Here is a 17,985-nt window from a genome sequence, read left to right as displayed (position 1 = left end):
CGGTAACTCGGCCGAAAATTTCAGAAATTCTTTTGTCATTTTGTCGTAATTTTTGCACTGTTCTATATTAGCCGTTACATAAAGTTTTATATATGAAAATGTGCGCAATTTCATGTAAAATACAGCAAAATACAACCCATGGTTGTAGCTTTTATTAGTTTGGAAATATTTTCATATAAACCACAATAACTGCCAAAATTTCAACCTTCGGTCAACTTTGACTCAACCAAAATGGTCAAAAAACGCAATTGTAAGCTAAAACTCTTACATTCTAGTAATATTCAATCATTTACCTTCATTTTGCAACCAATTGGAAGTCTCTAGCACAATATTTCGATTTATGGTGAATTTTTGAAAAAAACTTTTCCTTAAGTGTCGTAATGTTTGCACCATTTTATATTAGTCGTTACATAAAGTTTTATACATGGAAATGTGTGCAATTTCACGTAGAATACAACAGAAAATAACTCATGGTTGTAGCTTTATCAGTTTTGAAATATTTTCATATAAATCACGATAACTGAAAATTTCAACCTTCGGTCAACTTTAACTGGTTATAAGCTAAAACTCTTTTCTAGTAAAAATCATTTACCTTCATTTTGCAACAAACTGGAAGTCTCTAGCACAATATTTCGATTTATGGTGAATTTCTGAAAAAAAAAAAAACTTTTTCCTTACGCTCGCCGAACATCTCAGAAATTCTTTTGTCACGTTGTCGTAATATTTGCATCGTTTATATTAGTCGTTACATAAACTTTTATATATGAAAATGTGCGCAATTTCATGTAGAATACAACAGAAAATAACTCATGGTTGTAGCTTTTATCAGTTTTGAAATATTTTCATATAAATCACGATAACTAGAAAAAAATCGACCTTGGTCAACTTTAACTCGACCGAAATGGTAAAAAACTGCAATTGTAAGCTAAAACTCTTACATTCTAGTAATATTCAATCTTTAGTAAATATCTCAATCAATTAATTTTGAAAAACATTTTCATTTTTCAACAAACGTCGGCACAGTTTTATATTAGTCGTTACAATATTTTGATTTATGGTTGAGCTTTTATTTTTGAAAAAAAAAAAAATTTTTACGTCAACTTTAACTCGACCGAAAATGGTCAAAACATCAATTGTGTGAAAACACTTACAGTCTGTAATTTCAATTTAGATTTTTCAACAAACGGGAAGTTCTACAATTTTCGTTTATAATTTTGAAGAAAATTTTTTTACATCGCAATTTAGTGTACAATACAAAGAAAAACAAAATACCTGTTAGCTTTAACTGTTTTGCTCACAGCGATTTGTATAAAATTATATATGAAAAATTTTTTTGCGCTGTCATATATTTCAATATTTATATATGATAATGATATTTTTTTCCATTTCTGATGGTTGCATACTAAACTTCAGGCAATGACAAAACAATGAGCCAAAAATGAACTCTTAATCTTAAAAACTAAGCGTGCTGTGATTTTTTGAAAAAAAAATTTTTTCCGCTTCAGCACTAACTCACCGAACACCGCCAGCATACGGGAGACGTTTTTGTAAATAGAGGCTTGGCGTTTAAGGGTTAACACCTTATTCATCTACACTAGCAGTCCCTCAGATATTTGCCACACGGGTTTCTCCAAATGGTGTTTTCTTGTTTTGTTTGCCTGTAGTCAACTGTTAGCTGCAGACAACGAGTTTGAGGTAGACCACCTCTTAGCAGCTGTTTGCTCTCTACATGGTGTCCTTACTATGCAGAGGTGGGCTCCTCTGGAATCCCTTAAGGCCAGGTTAGAGCAGTGTTTTCAGGAGGTTACTTTGCTCATTTGTGAGTGCAACAATATCCCCATCGTGAGCACAGTAGTACTGGGGAGGTGACCTTGGCTTTCAACCTGCCCACAATCTTGATTTTGGAGAAAAATTAGTGCACTGCTCTCGAAGCAAAACCATCAGCCAGGTTGCCTTGGGCAAAGTTAGCTAGTGGTATATTGGGGTAAGTAAATGACCAACAGATCAAGAAAACGCCTTCCTCCTGCCCCTTGCGCTTCAGTGGGGGTTCTACATGCCAGAAGATACACTCCCTGGTTGGATGCATCAGTTGTCAAACTGGTGAACAACCTCCCTTTTGAGTGACTCCATTAGGAGGCTTCTCCTTCAACACTGCAGAGGCCAGTGCCTTGGAATCTGTAGTGATGGTATTGGTACAAGCAGTTTCTTGGACAGACCCGTGGATGAGCGCCAACATTGACTACTTTGTCATAGTTGGTGTCAGGTGGTAGTTGAACTTTGCTTGGAGGACCCCCATGATAACCTGTTCACCCACCATTAAACCTTCAGGTTCAGCAAAACCCTCCACATCTGGTGTGCTAAAGTCCAGACAAGAGTAGCAGTCTTCTTCCTCTGCCAGGAAGGGTGGGGAACCTTCTCAACCCTTTCGTTCCCCCTCCTCCGGGCAGTCCAAGAGGGGAGAGAAAGGAAGGAATGGGGGTGGTAACCGAGAGCATTGGTCCTCCTCCTATCGTACCACAATTGGAGGGAGTTAGTTGCCTTTCCTGCCACTGGGCAAAGTGGCACCAGCAAGGAGTGGACCCTTCGATTTTATCAGTCCTTCGGGACAGACAGAGGCTCCCATTCAGACTTATCTTCTCTCTCCATAACAATGATTCTGTTCTGGATTTACTCTCCAGATTAGTGGAAATCTCAAGCTTTGTTGGTGGAGGTGGAAGTGATGGAGAAAGGTGCCATTGGAGTTCTAGGTCATTTGTCTCCCAGGTTTTACAGTTACCTTTTCTTTCTAGAGAAGGCAACCAGGGGCTAGAGGCCAGCAATTGACCACTTGGCATTGAATAGGTGTGTTCACAGACTCCATTCAAGATGGAAACTGAGTTTTCACTGTTTGGTTCTGATGGAAAGGACAGCTTTATTTTAATAGACCTCCAGGATGCACACTTTCAAGTACCCAATCATCAAGACATTGGAAGTACTTCGGCTTTTTCTGCAATGAGACTGTTTTCCAGTTCAATGCTCTGTGTTTCGGACTGGAAACAGCTCCTGTATGTATTCAGGTATTCACGTTAGTCTTGGCTTAGGCAATTTGAAGGGTATTTGTCTTCTGCAGTAACTAGACAATTGGTAATTCCTGCCTTTTCCAGGGGACTCCCTCTACAGGACAGAGATTGTCTGCTAGCTTTTTGATGCAATCTGGGGATTGTGATCCACTAGCAGAAGTCCAGTCTCATCCCAAAGTAGCAGATCAAATATCTGGCTATGCTTCTGGACATGGTAGCAGTAAGAGCCTTGCAGGTTGTCTCTCATGTGAACAACTTCAAGGAAGTAGCTATGCAATTCCTGCTGTGACAGGAACCTGTTCATTGGTAGCAGGTAATCCTAGGTCATTAGTCATTGCTGGAGAAGCTTGTTCTCTACAATTGGAGCCACCTTCAGTCACTTCAGTGGCAATTAAAGCAACATTGGTGATCCTCCTCCCCAACTCAAGCCCTTGAGTCAGGTAGTGAAAGACCTTGCTTGGTGGTTAAACAGCAGCAACTATGGGGATTTCTGCTGGGTTCCCGCCCCCCCCCAGAGATACTTTTGTTTTCTGACACATCAAAGAAGGGATGGGGTGACACCTGAGAGGAAAATTCATTTAAGGTTAGTGTTGTTGCTAGCATTCCAAGACAGTTTGAGAAGGCACTTGGTGATGCTGATGAGGGACAACACAACAATAGTTCCCTACATCAACAGACTGGGGGATAGTATTTCAGATCCTGTGCCAGATGGTGTTGCAGATTCACGAGTGGATGGCTCTCCAAGCTCTCATGTTGACAGCCAGGTACATTCTGGGCAGGTAGAATATTCTGGCTGATCAGCTCAGTTGCTGGAGTTAGGTTGTGGGGACGGAATGGTCCCTACACTCAAACAGCAGAAAAATTGCTTGATTTATGGGGGTTCCCCAGGATTGATCTGTTAGCAACCCGACTAAACAGAAAACTTCCTGTCTCCTATTCCCCAGTCCCAGACCCATGGGCAAAAATTACATGCTTTTCAACCTTTCAACCTCCTCCACAGAATGATCAACAGCGATTGTCACCCTGGGTCTTTGGATGATTCTGATAAGCAGGTCTTTGGATGATTCTGGTAAGCAGGTCTCCTGACACTCCTGGTCGAGGTGCAAAGAGAGTTGCCCCTGTGGCTCACCCTCCTGTGTCAACAACATATTTGCAGTTACCACCTGGCATTCCAGTCTTGCCACCGTCATAGGTGGAAGTTATTCCTGGTCTTTAGTGAGAGAGGACGGAGAGAAAGAGAGATGTCTGGGTACCTTCACAAATGTGTACCAAGGGAAGTGGGCCACTTTGTGTGATTAGTTTCATAGAATGGGTTGCTTTCCAATTGGAGAATCTGTTTAGTATTTGCATATTTCTTCGTCTGTTTCGCCAAGAAGAGCACCTCTGTGTCTGCAGTAAAAGACTTGCTCAGCCATATCACAGGTTTCCAAACTGAAGGGGTTCAATCTCTCCACATTGGTGGGGAGCTTATCCATGCTTATGAGAAACTTCAAGAAGTCTTGCTCTACTCAGGAGCTCCAGCCCTGAGAGTGGAATATGATTAGTGTTATGAATCCTTACTGGGCCTCCTTACAAACCTTTGTTGTATAAATCATAAATACACTTAAGAATATCTTTCTCTTAGCTTTCATATCGGCAAAGAGAACGATGTTACTGCATGGCCTGTCTTAACTTCTTTAGCACTTGGAAGGGTGGGGGATCCCTGTTGTTCTCTTTTATGAGTTTGTAACGAAAACTTGGAATCCACTGATATTAGATGAAAGGTTTAAGATTTTCTTCTGTCAAAGACTTTCATTGTTGGAGACCTGGATTAGAAGATGTTGTGCTCATTCTGCTCCCTTTTAGGGTCAGACTGCAGGCTTCTGACTTCACGAGATTGTTAAGCAGCCTACAGTTCCTCCCTGAAGGAGTCTGGCCTGTTTTGGGTAACAAGAGCAAGTGTCCGGCTTAGCCAGGCTACCTTATCTCATTCTTCTCCAGATGTTATCCTCAAATCCTTAGACACCTCGGGACCAGTGGTACTGCTTAAAAAGTTGTGTAGTTACCGGTTCCTGATCAGAAACCCCATGTCCCAAGGAGCATATGCTTAGTAAATCCTTGTAAAAAGTGCAGATGAGGAATGAATAATTATCTCTTCCTTTCCTTTTCCCTTCCAGAGCAAATAAGATTAATGTAAGTACATAACAAGCACCTTTTCTAAGTAGCTTAGAATGCACTGCCCTTTGTCCTTTCTCATAAAACAAGGGGGAGGAAGAGCATGGTAGAGCTCTGAACCCATTATTTATTAATAATCAGAAAAAAGCAACCTGCCAACTTAACACCTCCTCTGGGAGATAATGTTGTTCTTAATGAAGTTCCCTCTAATTTTGGGGGACTCTCTGGCCCATGGCCCTTCCACCCTAGTCTTCTTTTCACCAGACTGGTAGGAGGTTACAAGATTCACTGCATCCCTTGCTTGTACAGGCAACCAGGGGCATGGCATTTCCAAATGGAATTCAACTGTTTTTGTTTTCTGCAGGGACTACTCCCCCTCCTAAGAAAGTTTTTATATATGAAAGGTAATGGTTGCAACCCCATAGGAACAAATAATTTTGGAGCAATTTGTATTTCCTTAGGTACTCAAACCAGAATCTTTCATATACTAAATGTACCACCTCAACCACCCTACTTCATTCCTGTTGCCAATGAGAAGAATGAAGTGGCAGATGTCAGGTGAGAAAAGGGTTACCCCTTTCTCAACCATTTTAATTACCTTGTTACCAAGATTGAACAGCCATTCAACCTCACACTCAAGGATACTCCATATATGAAAGGCTCAGGTTTGTATACCTACAAAAACTACAAATTGCTTTAAAAATTTGTTATTTTATAACAATGTTTTTCAGTGCAAACCCTTCAGATGTGTCAGCTGGAGCTTGTTAGTAAGACATTAGTTTGTCCTTCATGTCAGAATGCAAAAAAAATTGCAAGCAAACACTAACCAGCAGCTTGAGGGCATGAGGGCAGATACCCTTGGATTACCGTGCTTCAGAGTATCAGTAAGTAATATGAAATCATGATGAGGAGGAGAAATGGTTTATATCCCACTGTTGCTGCAACATGACCCACTGTGACATTTGGACTTAAAAAAAAAAATCAATAAATAAAAAAAAAAAAACACAAAAACATATAGATGACTTGCAAGTCTAGGATAGCTTGTCCACATCTCTGGCTGAAGGGTGGCAGTATAACTTTTGACTCATATACATTTGCCTAGGCAAGGCCTTTCCTATTTATGATGAAATTAATGCAGCCTGCTAGAATACTGTTCTCTGACTTGGATGTCTGCATGTGCCAGAGATTTATCTCTTTTAGAAATAGTAGTTTATGGTGGTAGATTTCCGTTTCCTAACACTAGCAGTTATGACTTGGACCATCAACGAAAAGTTTTGTTTATTGGCCCATCAACGATTGTCTCGCATGTCAATTTTTTATAAATTGTATTTTTAAAGAGAACTTTTGCTATCAGATTGATCCTTGAGCCTCTTCTGCCAAGAGCAACCAGATTTACTGAACAGCACCACCAATACGTGCAATGAATGTGCCATGCTGTCGAACTTCTTAGTGCTAGAGGTCTTTTATTCCTCACACCGTTGGACAATGGAACAGTGTCTCTGGGGATGTTGTGCAATTAAAATTTCAAGCAAAGATCCCATGCATTACAACCTAAAATGATTCACCTTGTATTTGAGTAATTCATATTTTTATCTGTTCCAATAATATATCTTTGCATTCTTTACTTATCACCAATTTCTTCTTTCAGTATTTCTGATTATCTTCTGTAACTTCTTTTAAATGAACACCCTATTATTTGGAAGTCTGAGCGTGTATCTTCTGAATGATGATGATAATAATGATAATAATAATAATAATAATAATAATAATAATAATAATAATAATAATAATACAAAGGACAATTTCACCATAAATATAAAGAAGACGAACACGCCCTCAAAAACATAACCAAGAATAATGTCAGTCCTGTTGACTCCAACAAAAATATACATCTGGTTATTTATTACAAGAGCAGAAAGACGAGCAGCCTGGTTATGCGCAACAACCCAGCCCTCCCTCAGCAGGACCCCTTGAAGAAAACCAACGTGGTATACCAGTACTCATGCCCCGTCCGAGGATGCCTCTGTTCTTACATCGGTATGACCACCATGCGTTTCTCCAAGAGGATTTCCTGCCACGCCTAAGAGGGGGCTATCTTTAATCATGCCAGGACCGTCCATAACCAGAGAATAGCAAGAAAAGACATAATCACGAACATCGAAATAATTGACCAAACTACCAACCACTGCCGCCTACGCCTCTTGGAAGCATTGCATATTGGGAAGGAGAAACCAACACTCAACATTACGCAAGAAACCTTTCTCCTCCCCACGGCAGCCAGGAGACATGCACTGAGCGATCCCCATAGCGTACGAGCAAATCAAAATTCGGCATCCGAGGATCGAAATTCTTCTCTTCATCCTCAGCACTACAACGCTGCTCGCACGCAAGACGAAAACCAAACATCGACTTGGATGAGAAGGCTCCGCCCGAGGGTACATGCCCTGGGCAGCCAATCATAATTCAGCACCGATCAAGACCCCCCCCCTATAATTACCATCCGAGCACCTCGTTTCTTCAGACCTTCAACAATAATAATAATAATAATAATAATAAATCAGATGTGGAAGAATATTACCCCCAGGGTTTCAGGATGAATAGCATGATCAGCCAAACTGTTGGTATGGCAGATTCTAATGTTCCCACTATCATGTCCAGGCATAATAACATATCTGCATGACTATAGGTGATTCCTGCAAAGAAAGAATATGAAGCCCACCTTAAGGGAAGAAATATGACATTTTTAATCAATTTGTATTTTTCATAACTAACAAACCTGTGGTCTTAACCCTTAGTTGACGGATTGAACTTCAGTGTGAAGTAAAACAGTTTTGGGGAGGTGGACGGATTGCGCTTCAGTGTGAAGCAGAATTACACACCACTGTTATGGTAATAACGATTCGAAACAAAGGTGCCAATACTTCTATATGCTATAAATTCACTAATGGCAACTTTTATACGGACGTGAGAGTTAGGCCAGTATCACTAATGCTTATGACTTCAGGGGGGAAGGTAGTGCATCTTTCTTTCACATGAGTCTTTTTGTAAATTTGCTTGTAAATATACGAAGGGGTTGCTGTTGTTTTTTGTTTTTGTCTTTTACGATAGTATGTCGGTTGTAAATGTAATTTTACAAAGAAAATTGCAAAGAAATATTAGAAAAAGCATGTAAAAGTAAAAAAAAAAAAGTTACAGTAAACTTACGTGAATATTTACAACAAATATGCAAAAAATTTGTTACTGCTTTTATTTCTATCTGTTTTGATATTGTGTGAGCAGTAATAATAATTTTACAATAACCAAAAAACTTATTAGAAAAAACATATATAAGTAGGTAAAATTTACGATTGTCTTGTAAATGAGGCCCCACAAGGGGTTGTAAATAGTCATTTTCAACTTCTTGCAGAAGGTAGGGAAAATTTTTTAGAATTTTTTATTTATACAATGTGAATGTACGTGTCATTCTCTTTCCATTGATGTGATTTTTTTTTTATTTTGCCGACCTCAAAGTTTCCCCCGGTCTGGGGTGCTGCACATTGGTAAATTATGCCGTCCCTTACGGGTTAACGTAGGGCAATTTCTCTAGCGCTTGCTGGATTCTGGTTAAAATAGCACAAGGATTTTGGTGGCAACAGGAGACAGCCAATGGGGGTGAAGGAGGCAGGTGCAGCCCGACCTGACTCACCCCTGCCAACATTGTGACGCACCAGTTTTTCTTCCAGCCTAGGTAACTGAATGAGGGGTGGCTTGACATGGGCCATATATATAAGACTGCAGGTTTGTTAGTTGTGAAAAATACAAATTGATTAAAAAGCTGTCATTTGTTCATTCACAGAACCAACCTTTAGTATGAAAAATACAAATTGATTAAAAATTTGTCATTTGTTCATACACAGAACCAACCTTTAGTCTTAACATAAGGGAGACTTACTCTTGGTGGGAGGATAAAGTAAGCCTCAGAACCAACTGGAGGTTCAGCTCACCTGAGCTCACTTCCTGGCCAAAGATAGGACATAGGAAGGAGTCATATGCCTCTAATCTGTCAAGCAAAAAAGGTTACCAAACAGCAAGATATCCGGGCTACTGCGAGACAATGTGAACACCTGCCTACATTGTATCTTGGAGGGAGGCAAAGAACCTGTAATTGTCAGAGATAACAAAACTTATGTTAGCCACCAACCTTGTTTGTTGTCAGTTCCTCTCTCCCTTTGTATGAGAGAGGAAGAGACTTACTTCTATTAAGGAATTTGTATTGTGTAGGAACAATCAAATACAGTATAGCCAAATAGAATGGGAGCTAACTCACCTGTATCTAACCAGTTCCAGTGCATGATGGATCAAGTCTCTCCACTGCCTGCCAGTAGAGAAGAAGAAAGAGAAAGGAAGAACAGTCATTCCATTCATTCTCACTTTCATAACCAACATCTTAGGTAGGATACAAACTGTCCCACTAGGGGCACTGGATGCTACACAACCTGTTGAGCAGCCACCACTGGACCCAAGGAAAAAGTGTTCAAGGACCTGTGGGCAATGTTCCGTAGATAGAAGGATGTGAAGGTGGTTTGGCGAAGCCATGTATTGGCCTTCAAAATCCTGTGAACCAACAAGTTCTTTTTGAAAGCAATGGAAGGGCCTAGGCCCCTAACATCATGTGCTCTTGCATGCACTGTATTGGTATCTGAATGTGAAGTAATACTGTAAGCTTGTCTAATCACTTCACGTAGCGTAGCCAAAAGGAGATGCATTCTTGGACAGTTCTTTCTTGTTCCAGCCTGTGTTGACACTCAGGTCTGAGATGCCAAGTCCTTTTTAGATAGCTACGCAGCACCCTGACAGGACATAAGAGTAATTCGTCTGGGTTGTTACCAACAAAATCTCCAAGGGAGGGGATCGAGAAGGTCTTGATCTGTCATCATGAAATGAGGGATTTTGAGTCTTAGCTACGAATTCCAGGACAACTTTGCAGGCTATGGACCCCCCAACCCCTCATGTGTTTAACATTAAAAGACTTAGAGCCCATAAAGTTCAGCAACTCTCTTTGATGAACCTAAGGCCAGTAAGAAAACCATTTTGAGGGTTAAATTTCTGTCTGAAGAACCCTGTAAGGGTTCATATGGACCATGAGTGAGCCTCCTAAGCGCCAGGGTCAAGTCCCAATTAGGAGGTTTAAGATCTCATGGGGAACAGGACTGCTTGAAAATTTTGAGAAGTATAGAGATTTCCCATGAAGAAGAAAAGTCTACATTTTCAAATGCAGAACCAGTCCTAATACGGAGAAAAATGAGGAAGCCCACTACTTGTTGAATAGTAGTTCTGACTGGAGAGAAACCTGGTTGATGACACCAATCACAGTAGACAGCTCATTTTCCTTGGTACACGGCTGTAGATGATCTTCTGAGATAACCATACAACTCTGATGCTGCAAAAAAAGCCGCTCGCTCACAGGAGATACTGGACAGTCTCTAGCTGTGAAGAGATAGGGACCTTACCGATCGGTGAAACCTCTCGATGTGTGGCCGGCAAAGAAGTTTGTGCCAGGGGGGAATCTCCCTCGGTGCCTCGGTCAGCAAAGCTAGGAGATCAGGGTACCATTCTGCTTGTGGCCACAACAGAGCCACTAGGGTCATCCTAAGGTTTTGAGAAATCATCACTCTGTTGATTACTTGTCCGATAAGGCAAAAGGGGGTAAAGGCGCAAGCATCCAGGTTGTTCAAAGGACGTGGTAGAGCGTCTTCTGCCACAGCCCAGGGATCTGGAATGACCAAACAAAGTGCCTCTAGTTTTTTGTTGTATCTTGTTGCAAAAAGGTCTACTTTTGGCCTTTCCCACAGATGAAAAATGGAAAGGCCTGATGTAGTGACCACTCTGTCCCCAGCACTTGACTGGAATGTATCTGGCTGAGAGATCCACTGAGTGAGTGACTGCCCACTGTTGCAACTGTACTGTCAGTTCGTGAAGTTGACAGGAACACTAACACCCCCTCCCCCCCCTGTTTGTTGACATAAGCTACCACTGTAGTGTTGTTAGACATGAGAACCATGGAGTGCCCTGTCACCATTTCTTGAAACTCCTGAAGTACTAGGAAGGCTGCTTTCAGCTCCAGGATATTGATGTGAGGCCATTTGTCTTGGCAATCCCACACTCCTGAAGTTAGGAGATCTTCCAAGTGTGCTCCCCAACCCCCTCGTATGAGGAGTCTGAGAACAGAAGAATCTCCAGAAAGGGAGAATGAAGGGGCACTCCTATGGTCAGGTTCCTGCCGTCCAGCCGCCATGCTAAATCTTATCTCACTTCTGTTGAGAGAGGAGCTTGGAAAAAGGGGAGAGTCCCTTGAAGGGGACCAAAACTCTTTTAGTCTCCATTGAAGAGATCGAAGGTGGAGACGCCTGTGAGGAACAAGCTTCTCTAGGGACGACAGGTAACAGAGAACAACCTGCCACTGATGTGCTGGTTGCTTCTGTCTGGATAGGAAGGACTTGACAACACTCCTGAACTTGTTAATGCGTTGGTCTGATGGGAATACCCTCATGCTGTTGTGTCTATAAGCATGCCCAGGTAAAGAATTCTTTGGCTGGGTGTGAGATTCAACTTCTCCAAATTTATCAAAATGCCTAAGTTGTAACAAAATTGGAGTAGATGGTCCCTGTCTTGGATTAGTTTTACCTGAGAATTTGCCAGGACTAGCCAGTCGTCGAGGTATCTTAGGATGTGTATCCTGTGAGAATAGCCCAGGTTGAGACTAGAGTGAAGACTCTTGCAAACACCTGTGGGGCCAGTTGAAAGACTGAGGCAAAGAAACTTCCAGGATGATTGGTGGATTGGAATCTGGAAGTATGCATCCTTCAGGCCTATTGTGAGCATTAAATCATTCTTCCTGATGGCTGCTAGAACTGTGCAGGGCGTTTCCATCTTGAACCTAGTCTTTCTAATGAAAAGGTTGAGAGTAGACAGGTCTATGACCAGTCTCCAATCACCTGATGTTTTGGGAACCAGAAAGACACAGCTGTAGAAGTCTGGAGATGGGTCCCTCACTACCTCCACAGCTCTTTTTTCATTCATTTTCTTCACTTCCTCTTGGAGAGCTTATGCTTCAGTGAGCCTTGGGCATACACTGATGAAGAGGACACTCAGAGAGGGGAGGCAGAAACTCAAAGGGGAGTAGATACCCCACCCGTAGAATATCTACTACCCAGGTCTCCGCTCTATACTGCTGCCAAGTTGCCTAATGCCTAATGGCTTGCCAGGCACACCCTCCACCGGTGGAAAGTCGGGAGGGGCGCCCCCTCTATTGTTTCCCTTCTATAACCCTACCTCTGCCTCCTCTCCCGGACCCGGAAGAACTGGGCTGAAAGGGCCGCCACTGAAGAGTTTTCTTGGTTGTAAATGGTGAAGGTTGACAACCTCTGAGGTTCCGTCGTGCCTGAGGTCTTTTGGGAGGAGTGTAAGAATTAGTTTGAGGTCTGAGCTTAGAAGTGCTAGCACAAGAAGGAACAGATGATTTACAGACAGCTTGATGCACAAGGCAGATGTTGTCTGTCCTATGTCTGTTGACTGCAGAGTCAAGCTAGTCCTTGGGGAAGAGAGATGAGCTTAAGATATCTCCATTCCTCAAAGCTAAGACAGAATCTGTACTGGTGAATCTCAAGACTTTGGAAAGGGTGGCAGCTCCTCTTTTCAGCAACCAGCTGGCCCACATGTTAGCTGTTAAGTGAGCCAAGTACAAAATGGTCTTTCCGCCAGACTGCACAACCTAATGAAGGCGTCACTCTCTCCAGTGCTGCCCACAGAAGTGGAGGAGACCTTGGCCACTGCTGTTGACCATAAGTCAACCTATGAAACAGCTTGGAATGCTGCGAAGTGGTTATCTCCATAGTAGCCGCCTCCTGATGGTTGAAGGATGGGCCCTCTGCCTTAATTTGGTCTAAAGATAGGCCTGGGCCTAGATGAACCAGGTCTGGATCTACTTGTCATGGCTGCAACACAACCTTGGGGTTGCATAAATAAGTCTATGCCAAGCAAGTGGTGGAGGGAGCAACTAGAAAGACCTACTGGAGCTAAGTGAATTATCTTGTCTGGAGATGATAATTCACTTGATTGAGGATAAAGACAGCATGATTAGAGCAGGGCAACCCCAAAGATGTCTTCACTTCTTCCTTAGGCCCAAGCAGGGCTGCAGTACCCAAGGAGAAATCTGCAGTGGTTGCCACAGTCTCCTCAGCCAGGTTGTTATACCTACAAATAAGTTCAACCACCTCAGCATAGGTTGTCACAGACTCTTGACTGTCTGCATCATCTACCTCCTGGCCATGGGGATCATGATCCAGCCTGTCAACTGAGTCAGAGAAAGTCAAAACATCTTCATTCACACCACTGGAGCGTAGGCTCGCTCAGGGCCTAAGACTTTCTTAGGAGCCTGAAGATCTACAGAACGAGAATGAATCTTGTCCTGATCCTGATCCTGATCCAGTCTGTGGGAATGGGAGCGAGATCTACAGTGAGGAGAAGAATTTCATGATTGGTTATACAACCATGTAGGGCTCCTGTTACATGAAGGACAGTCCCTTCTGGGAGAACATGAGCGAGAATAACGACGGGGAGAAGAAGGCCATGGGTGGTTATGCGACCGTGCAGGGCTCTCAACCCATGTAAAAGAGAGACTGCTGTGTGATTGAGGGCAAGGGCTATGAGATCCATGAGGAGAATGGTCCCAATCCCAAGAGCTTTCCTTCAAAACTGATTTCTTGATGGAATCTGTATCGTCCTTCGTATGGCCTTGGAAAACACTAATTCCTTGAACAGGACGAGTAGATGAAGACAAGATCACAGAAACTTCCTGTGAAGAAGTCCGATCCATAGATTTGGGGTTCTTAGAGGGTGCTTCTCTGGACGTGTGTACTGCAGTAGGGGAGTCAGGAACTGGGTGAGATTCGTCAGCTAATGCAGAAGAAACATGGCTGTGTGTGCCTTGAAGGGAGCATGGCTATGCGAAGAAGCAAGAAGGCTTGAAGCAGCTCTAGATGAAGCAGGAACGGGTTCAACATGGGCTTGTCTGGGCGAACAAGGATCAGCTGCAGAAGAGGATTGAGAATCCAAAGAGGTCCTGCGAATCTTGTTGGGCGGAAGAGCTACGAAGTCCCTCTTCCTCCAACAGACGACGACGATAAAGTTGAAGATAAAGATCTACAACGTCTCCTCTTTGATTTCACCAACTCAGTACTGTTGTACTTCTTCAGAAAAACACCTGTGACTCTGTCAGAAAGAGCTGAGAGAGTCGGAGGGAGCAGACATAGAAGGTCCAGGGATGGAAACAACACGGATGGTGACAGCATAGTGCATGGTGCGGGGAGAGCTAATGACAGATGAGATGACGACACAGGAACTGTAGCTCTGGAAACTGCCATGGGGAGAGCCAACGACAGTTGAGATGATGTCACAGAAACCGAAGCTCTGGAAACCGTCATGGCGGTCGACACTGGGATGCAAGAAGACATGCAGTGGGACAATAGGCTGCCAAAGGTTGGTATCCCTGGTAAGCCTAAAGACATCCAACACTCAGAAAGCTTCTGTGCATCCCCCTGAAAAGACTGTATAAGTGAGGGAGCTGCCTCCTCCCTCATAGGAGGGTGGGAGAGCAAGGGCAGCAACATCAATTACAAGATCTCCCGAACCCCCCCTCTCGAAATGTCTAAAGACGAAGCAATAGAAGAATGAAAGGGAGTAAAATCTTCCAGAGAAGAAGATGCAACGACAGGAGATTTTGGCAAGGAAGACATAGAACAAGAAGGAACTGATGCTTCTGCTGCCATTGGGGCAAAAGCCAATTTCTCTTATATCTCCTCCTCTTACAAAACAAAATTCTTCCATTGCTCAGGAGACCAATTACGACACTTGGAACAGGGATTACTTACATTACAATCATTAGATCTGCACCTGCTACAAGTGGAATGAGGTTCTGTATCCAAGGTGGCCATATAATGAGAACAAGGGTTGTTTACCAACCCCTGGGCATCTTCTCTGGGGCCTGGATTGCTTAGATGATGTATGAGTTTGCATTTCTAGGAATGCAAAATACACAGAAATAAGACAATATCAGACAGAAAAATGTGCAAACAAAAAGAGAATGAAAAACCAGAGTGCCAAGGCATAAATTGGGGGCAGGAAGTGCTAAAACAACTGGCTTCTTGGCTAGAAAGGCAGTAGTTCCATATTGCTATGAAGGCGATTAGAGAGAAACTGGTGCGTCACAGCATTGTTGGGGTAAGTCAGGTCAGGCTGCACCCACCTCCTTCACCCCCCTTGGCTGTGTTCTGTTGCCACCAAAATTCTTTTGCTATTTTAACCGGACTCCAGCAGGCGCTAGAGAAATTGCCCTACATTAAGACCAAAGTTTGCTCTGTGTATGAACAAACTGTACCATAAATCTGCAGCATGCCTATAAGATGTTTGGACACCGTTGTTTCTCATTACTCATTTTTTCTAATTACTCATTGTTTCTAAGCTATTCTACTCTTCAAAAAAATATTTAGTTCAGTACATAATATCATAATGATTTATTAACCTGTTGATATCAGCATGCATTCATCATAAGAGGAAAAATGCATACCACCTTGTTACAATTGGATTCAGGAGGAATGGGAGAATTATATGTAACAGATAATTTAATCACATTAGAGGAAAATTTATATGTTCATTACTAAGATCAACAGCAAGTTTTCTTTATAAAACATGAAAAACATTTCTCTCTTCCCAGTGATATACAGAATTTTGCTACATCTGTTCTTAAACCAGCTGAGCACTGAGTTAGCTTTTTAAGCCTAAAACAAGGTAGGGAACCAGAAAGGCTGATCATTTGCTGTTGTTACTGTTTTCCTGTTACTGTCTCCTAAAAATTCATATTGACCATTTTTCTCTTATGATTAAAGGCAGTCTGAATACTGAACTAACACCTCAATCTGCTGCTAAAATTACATATTTTCACATTGGGTTTTCCCATTCAGAAATTACTGGAGTAACATTCACAATTACAAGGTATAAGCTAATTCCATGAGTTTTCCTATCAGGTATGTTTTACAGACAGGAAAACTCATGAGTTAATACTTTTAGGTCCATCTAAAATCTAAATATGCTTTATCTTTTTCAGGTATAACAGGTGCTGTAATGTTGCTAGCATTTATAGTAGATGTTGTAGTATGGCACAAAGCTAAGTCTGTATCTTTTAATGAAGATGAGGAAGGTCAGGAGGAGGCAACGCTTATGAATCCTCCATCATTATCGCAGTCTCCATCTACGCCACCTGTGGTAATTGAGCCAACTCCAACCACCTCCACAGCTGTTGAGATTTCACCTGTTGGTTCCACAAGTGAAGAAGCCTCAGTTAGTCACGAAGGTGTTCAACCTGAATCTTGTGTTTAAAAGTAACGACATTGTTTGTCATATGTTGGAGGCTGTGAAATCTTCAATGTTGTATTTTTTAAGGCAAGATTCAAGAGATTAATACTGTACTGTATATGAAAAACAGAAACGCTTAATTACTTTTGTAAGTGGCATAGCTTTGCTCCAAAGTACAAAGGGAAAATTTTCCAGTATAGTTATAATTATTAACTTGGCAGAAGAACTCCCCGTGCCTTGCACCTTATTATATTCAAGGAGCTCTTTGCTATTTTAAAAGGCATATAACTCCCCAAGTCCTCAGAAATGAGACAGAATTTGTGGTTGACCAAAATAAAAGAAACACAAATTTAAACATTCCCTTATCCCTTCAACTCAGTTTTTGTAAAGTACTTGAAAATAAAAACAGAAAAGATTAATCATTTGATTGTCATTTATAATGGAACAAATAAAAAGAACATTTTAAAAAAATCAGAAGCTTTTCTGAAGCATGTTTAGGAATGAAGCCTATTATACTAAGGTAATCTGTACATTACCTACCTTTCTGCCTGCAACCTTGGCTGGTGTTCATACTGTTTGAACAGCAAGTTTCACGCATGCAATATGGATGGTATTCCAGAAAGAATGAAGACAACTAAGCTGCAATACAGAGTTACATGATTAGATACAGACTGCCTCAAAATTCATGCAGTATCATTGTGTAAGAGTAAGCATACATAAAACAATGAAAGGTACAGTAGTAATGTAACCACATATTGCTGAGATGACAGGGATAAGAAATACAGATTTAATCCAGAGAATATGGGAATTATTTGTGTGCACAGCTAACACCTAATGTGAGTTACCCACATAATGTCATTTACGGCAGCAATGTAAGCACAGGAGCCCGTAACCAGTCGACTGCAAAGAAGCATTCCCTTCAATATAATGTGTATGATAGAGTGAATTACAACTTTTACTAAGTCTTTGCTTGTCTTATACCTTAAAATTTCAGGGGAGTGCACTATGTTCCTGAGCATTAAGTCTTCAGGATGGACAGCATGTACATAAATATACAGTATATACATTCACATAAATATCACTTTTACAGTTTTTAAGTTTGCATATCTTACTTTATATATGAAATAAACTTTTGTAGTAAAGCTTTACTGATCAGTTGAAAACCAAAATTTCTTAACCCTTTTCTTTTTTAGAACTACAGTATAATTACTCAGTGCAACATTTAGAATTATATAATTTATTGGAGTTAAGTATACAGTTTTAACCAGGGTGCAGCTGCAGAAAATCTGACTACTCTTAAATACCAGTGAAGTGGGACCAAAAAATGTTAAGGCTAATAGCCAGAGTACTACCAGAAAATCATATTTCAAATAAACAATTTTAA

The 17,985-nt window shown here is 41.6% G+C and overlaps 1 protein-coding gene across 1 annotated transcript in view; it reads left to right on the top strand.

The window, feature by feature from the left end:
• The window catches only part of LOC136850198 (solute carrier organic anion transporter family member 74D-like), a 387,330-nt gene extending 369,566 nt beyond the window's left edge, over positions 1-17,764 (top strand). Inside the window, 1 exon segment of the mRNA XM_067123835.1 lies at positions 16,354-17,764. Coding sequence (XP_066979936.1) covers positions 16,354-16,625 — 272 coding nt within the window. The 3' untranslated portion in view covers positions 16,626-17,764.
• Positions 17,765-17,985: the final 221 nt, after the last annotated feature.

This window comes from Macrobrachium rosenbergii, chromosome 21, assembly GCF_040412425.1.
Source record: "Macrobrachium rosenbergii isolate ZJJX-2024 chromosome 21, ASM4041242v1, whole genome shotgun sequence".
Lineage (NCBI taxonomy): Eukaryota > Metazoa > Arthropoda > Malacostraca > Decapoda > Palaemonidae > Macrobrachium > Macrobrachium rosenbergii.
This window is presented reverse-complemented; position numbering and strand designations above follow the sequence as displayed.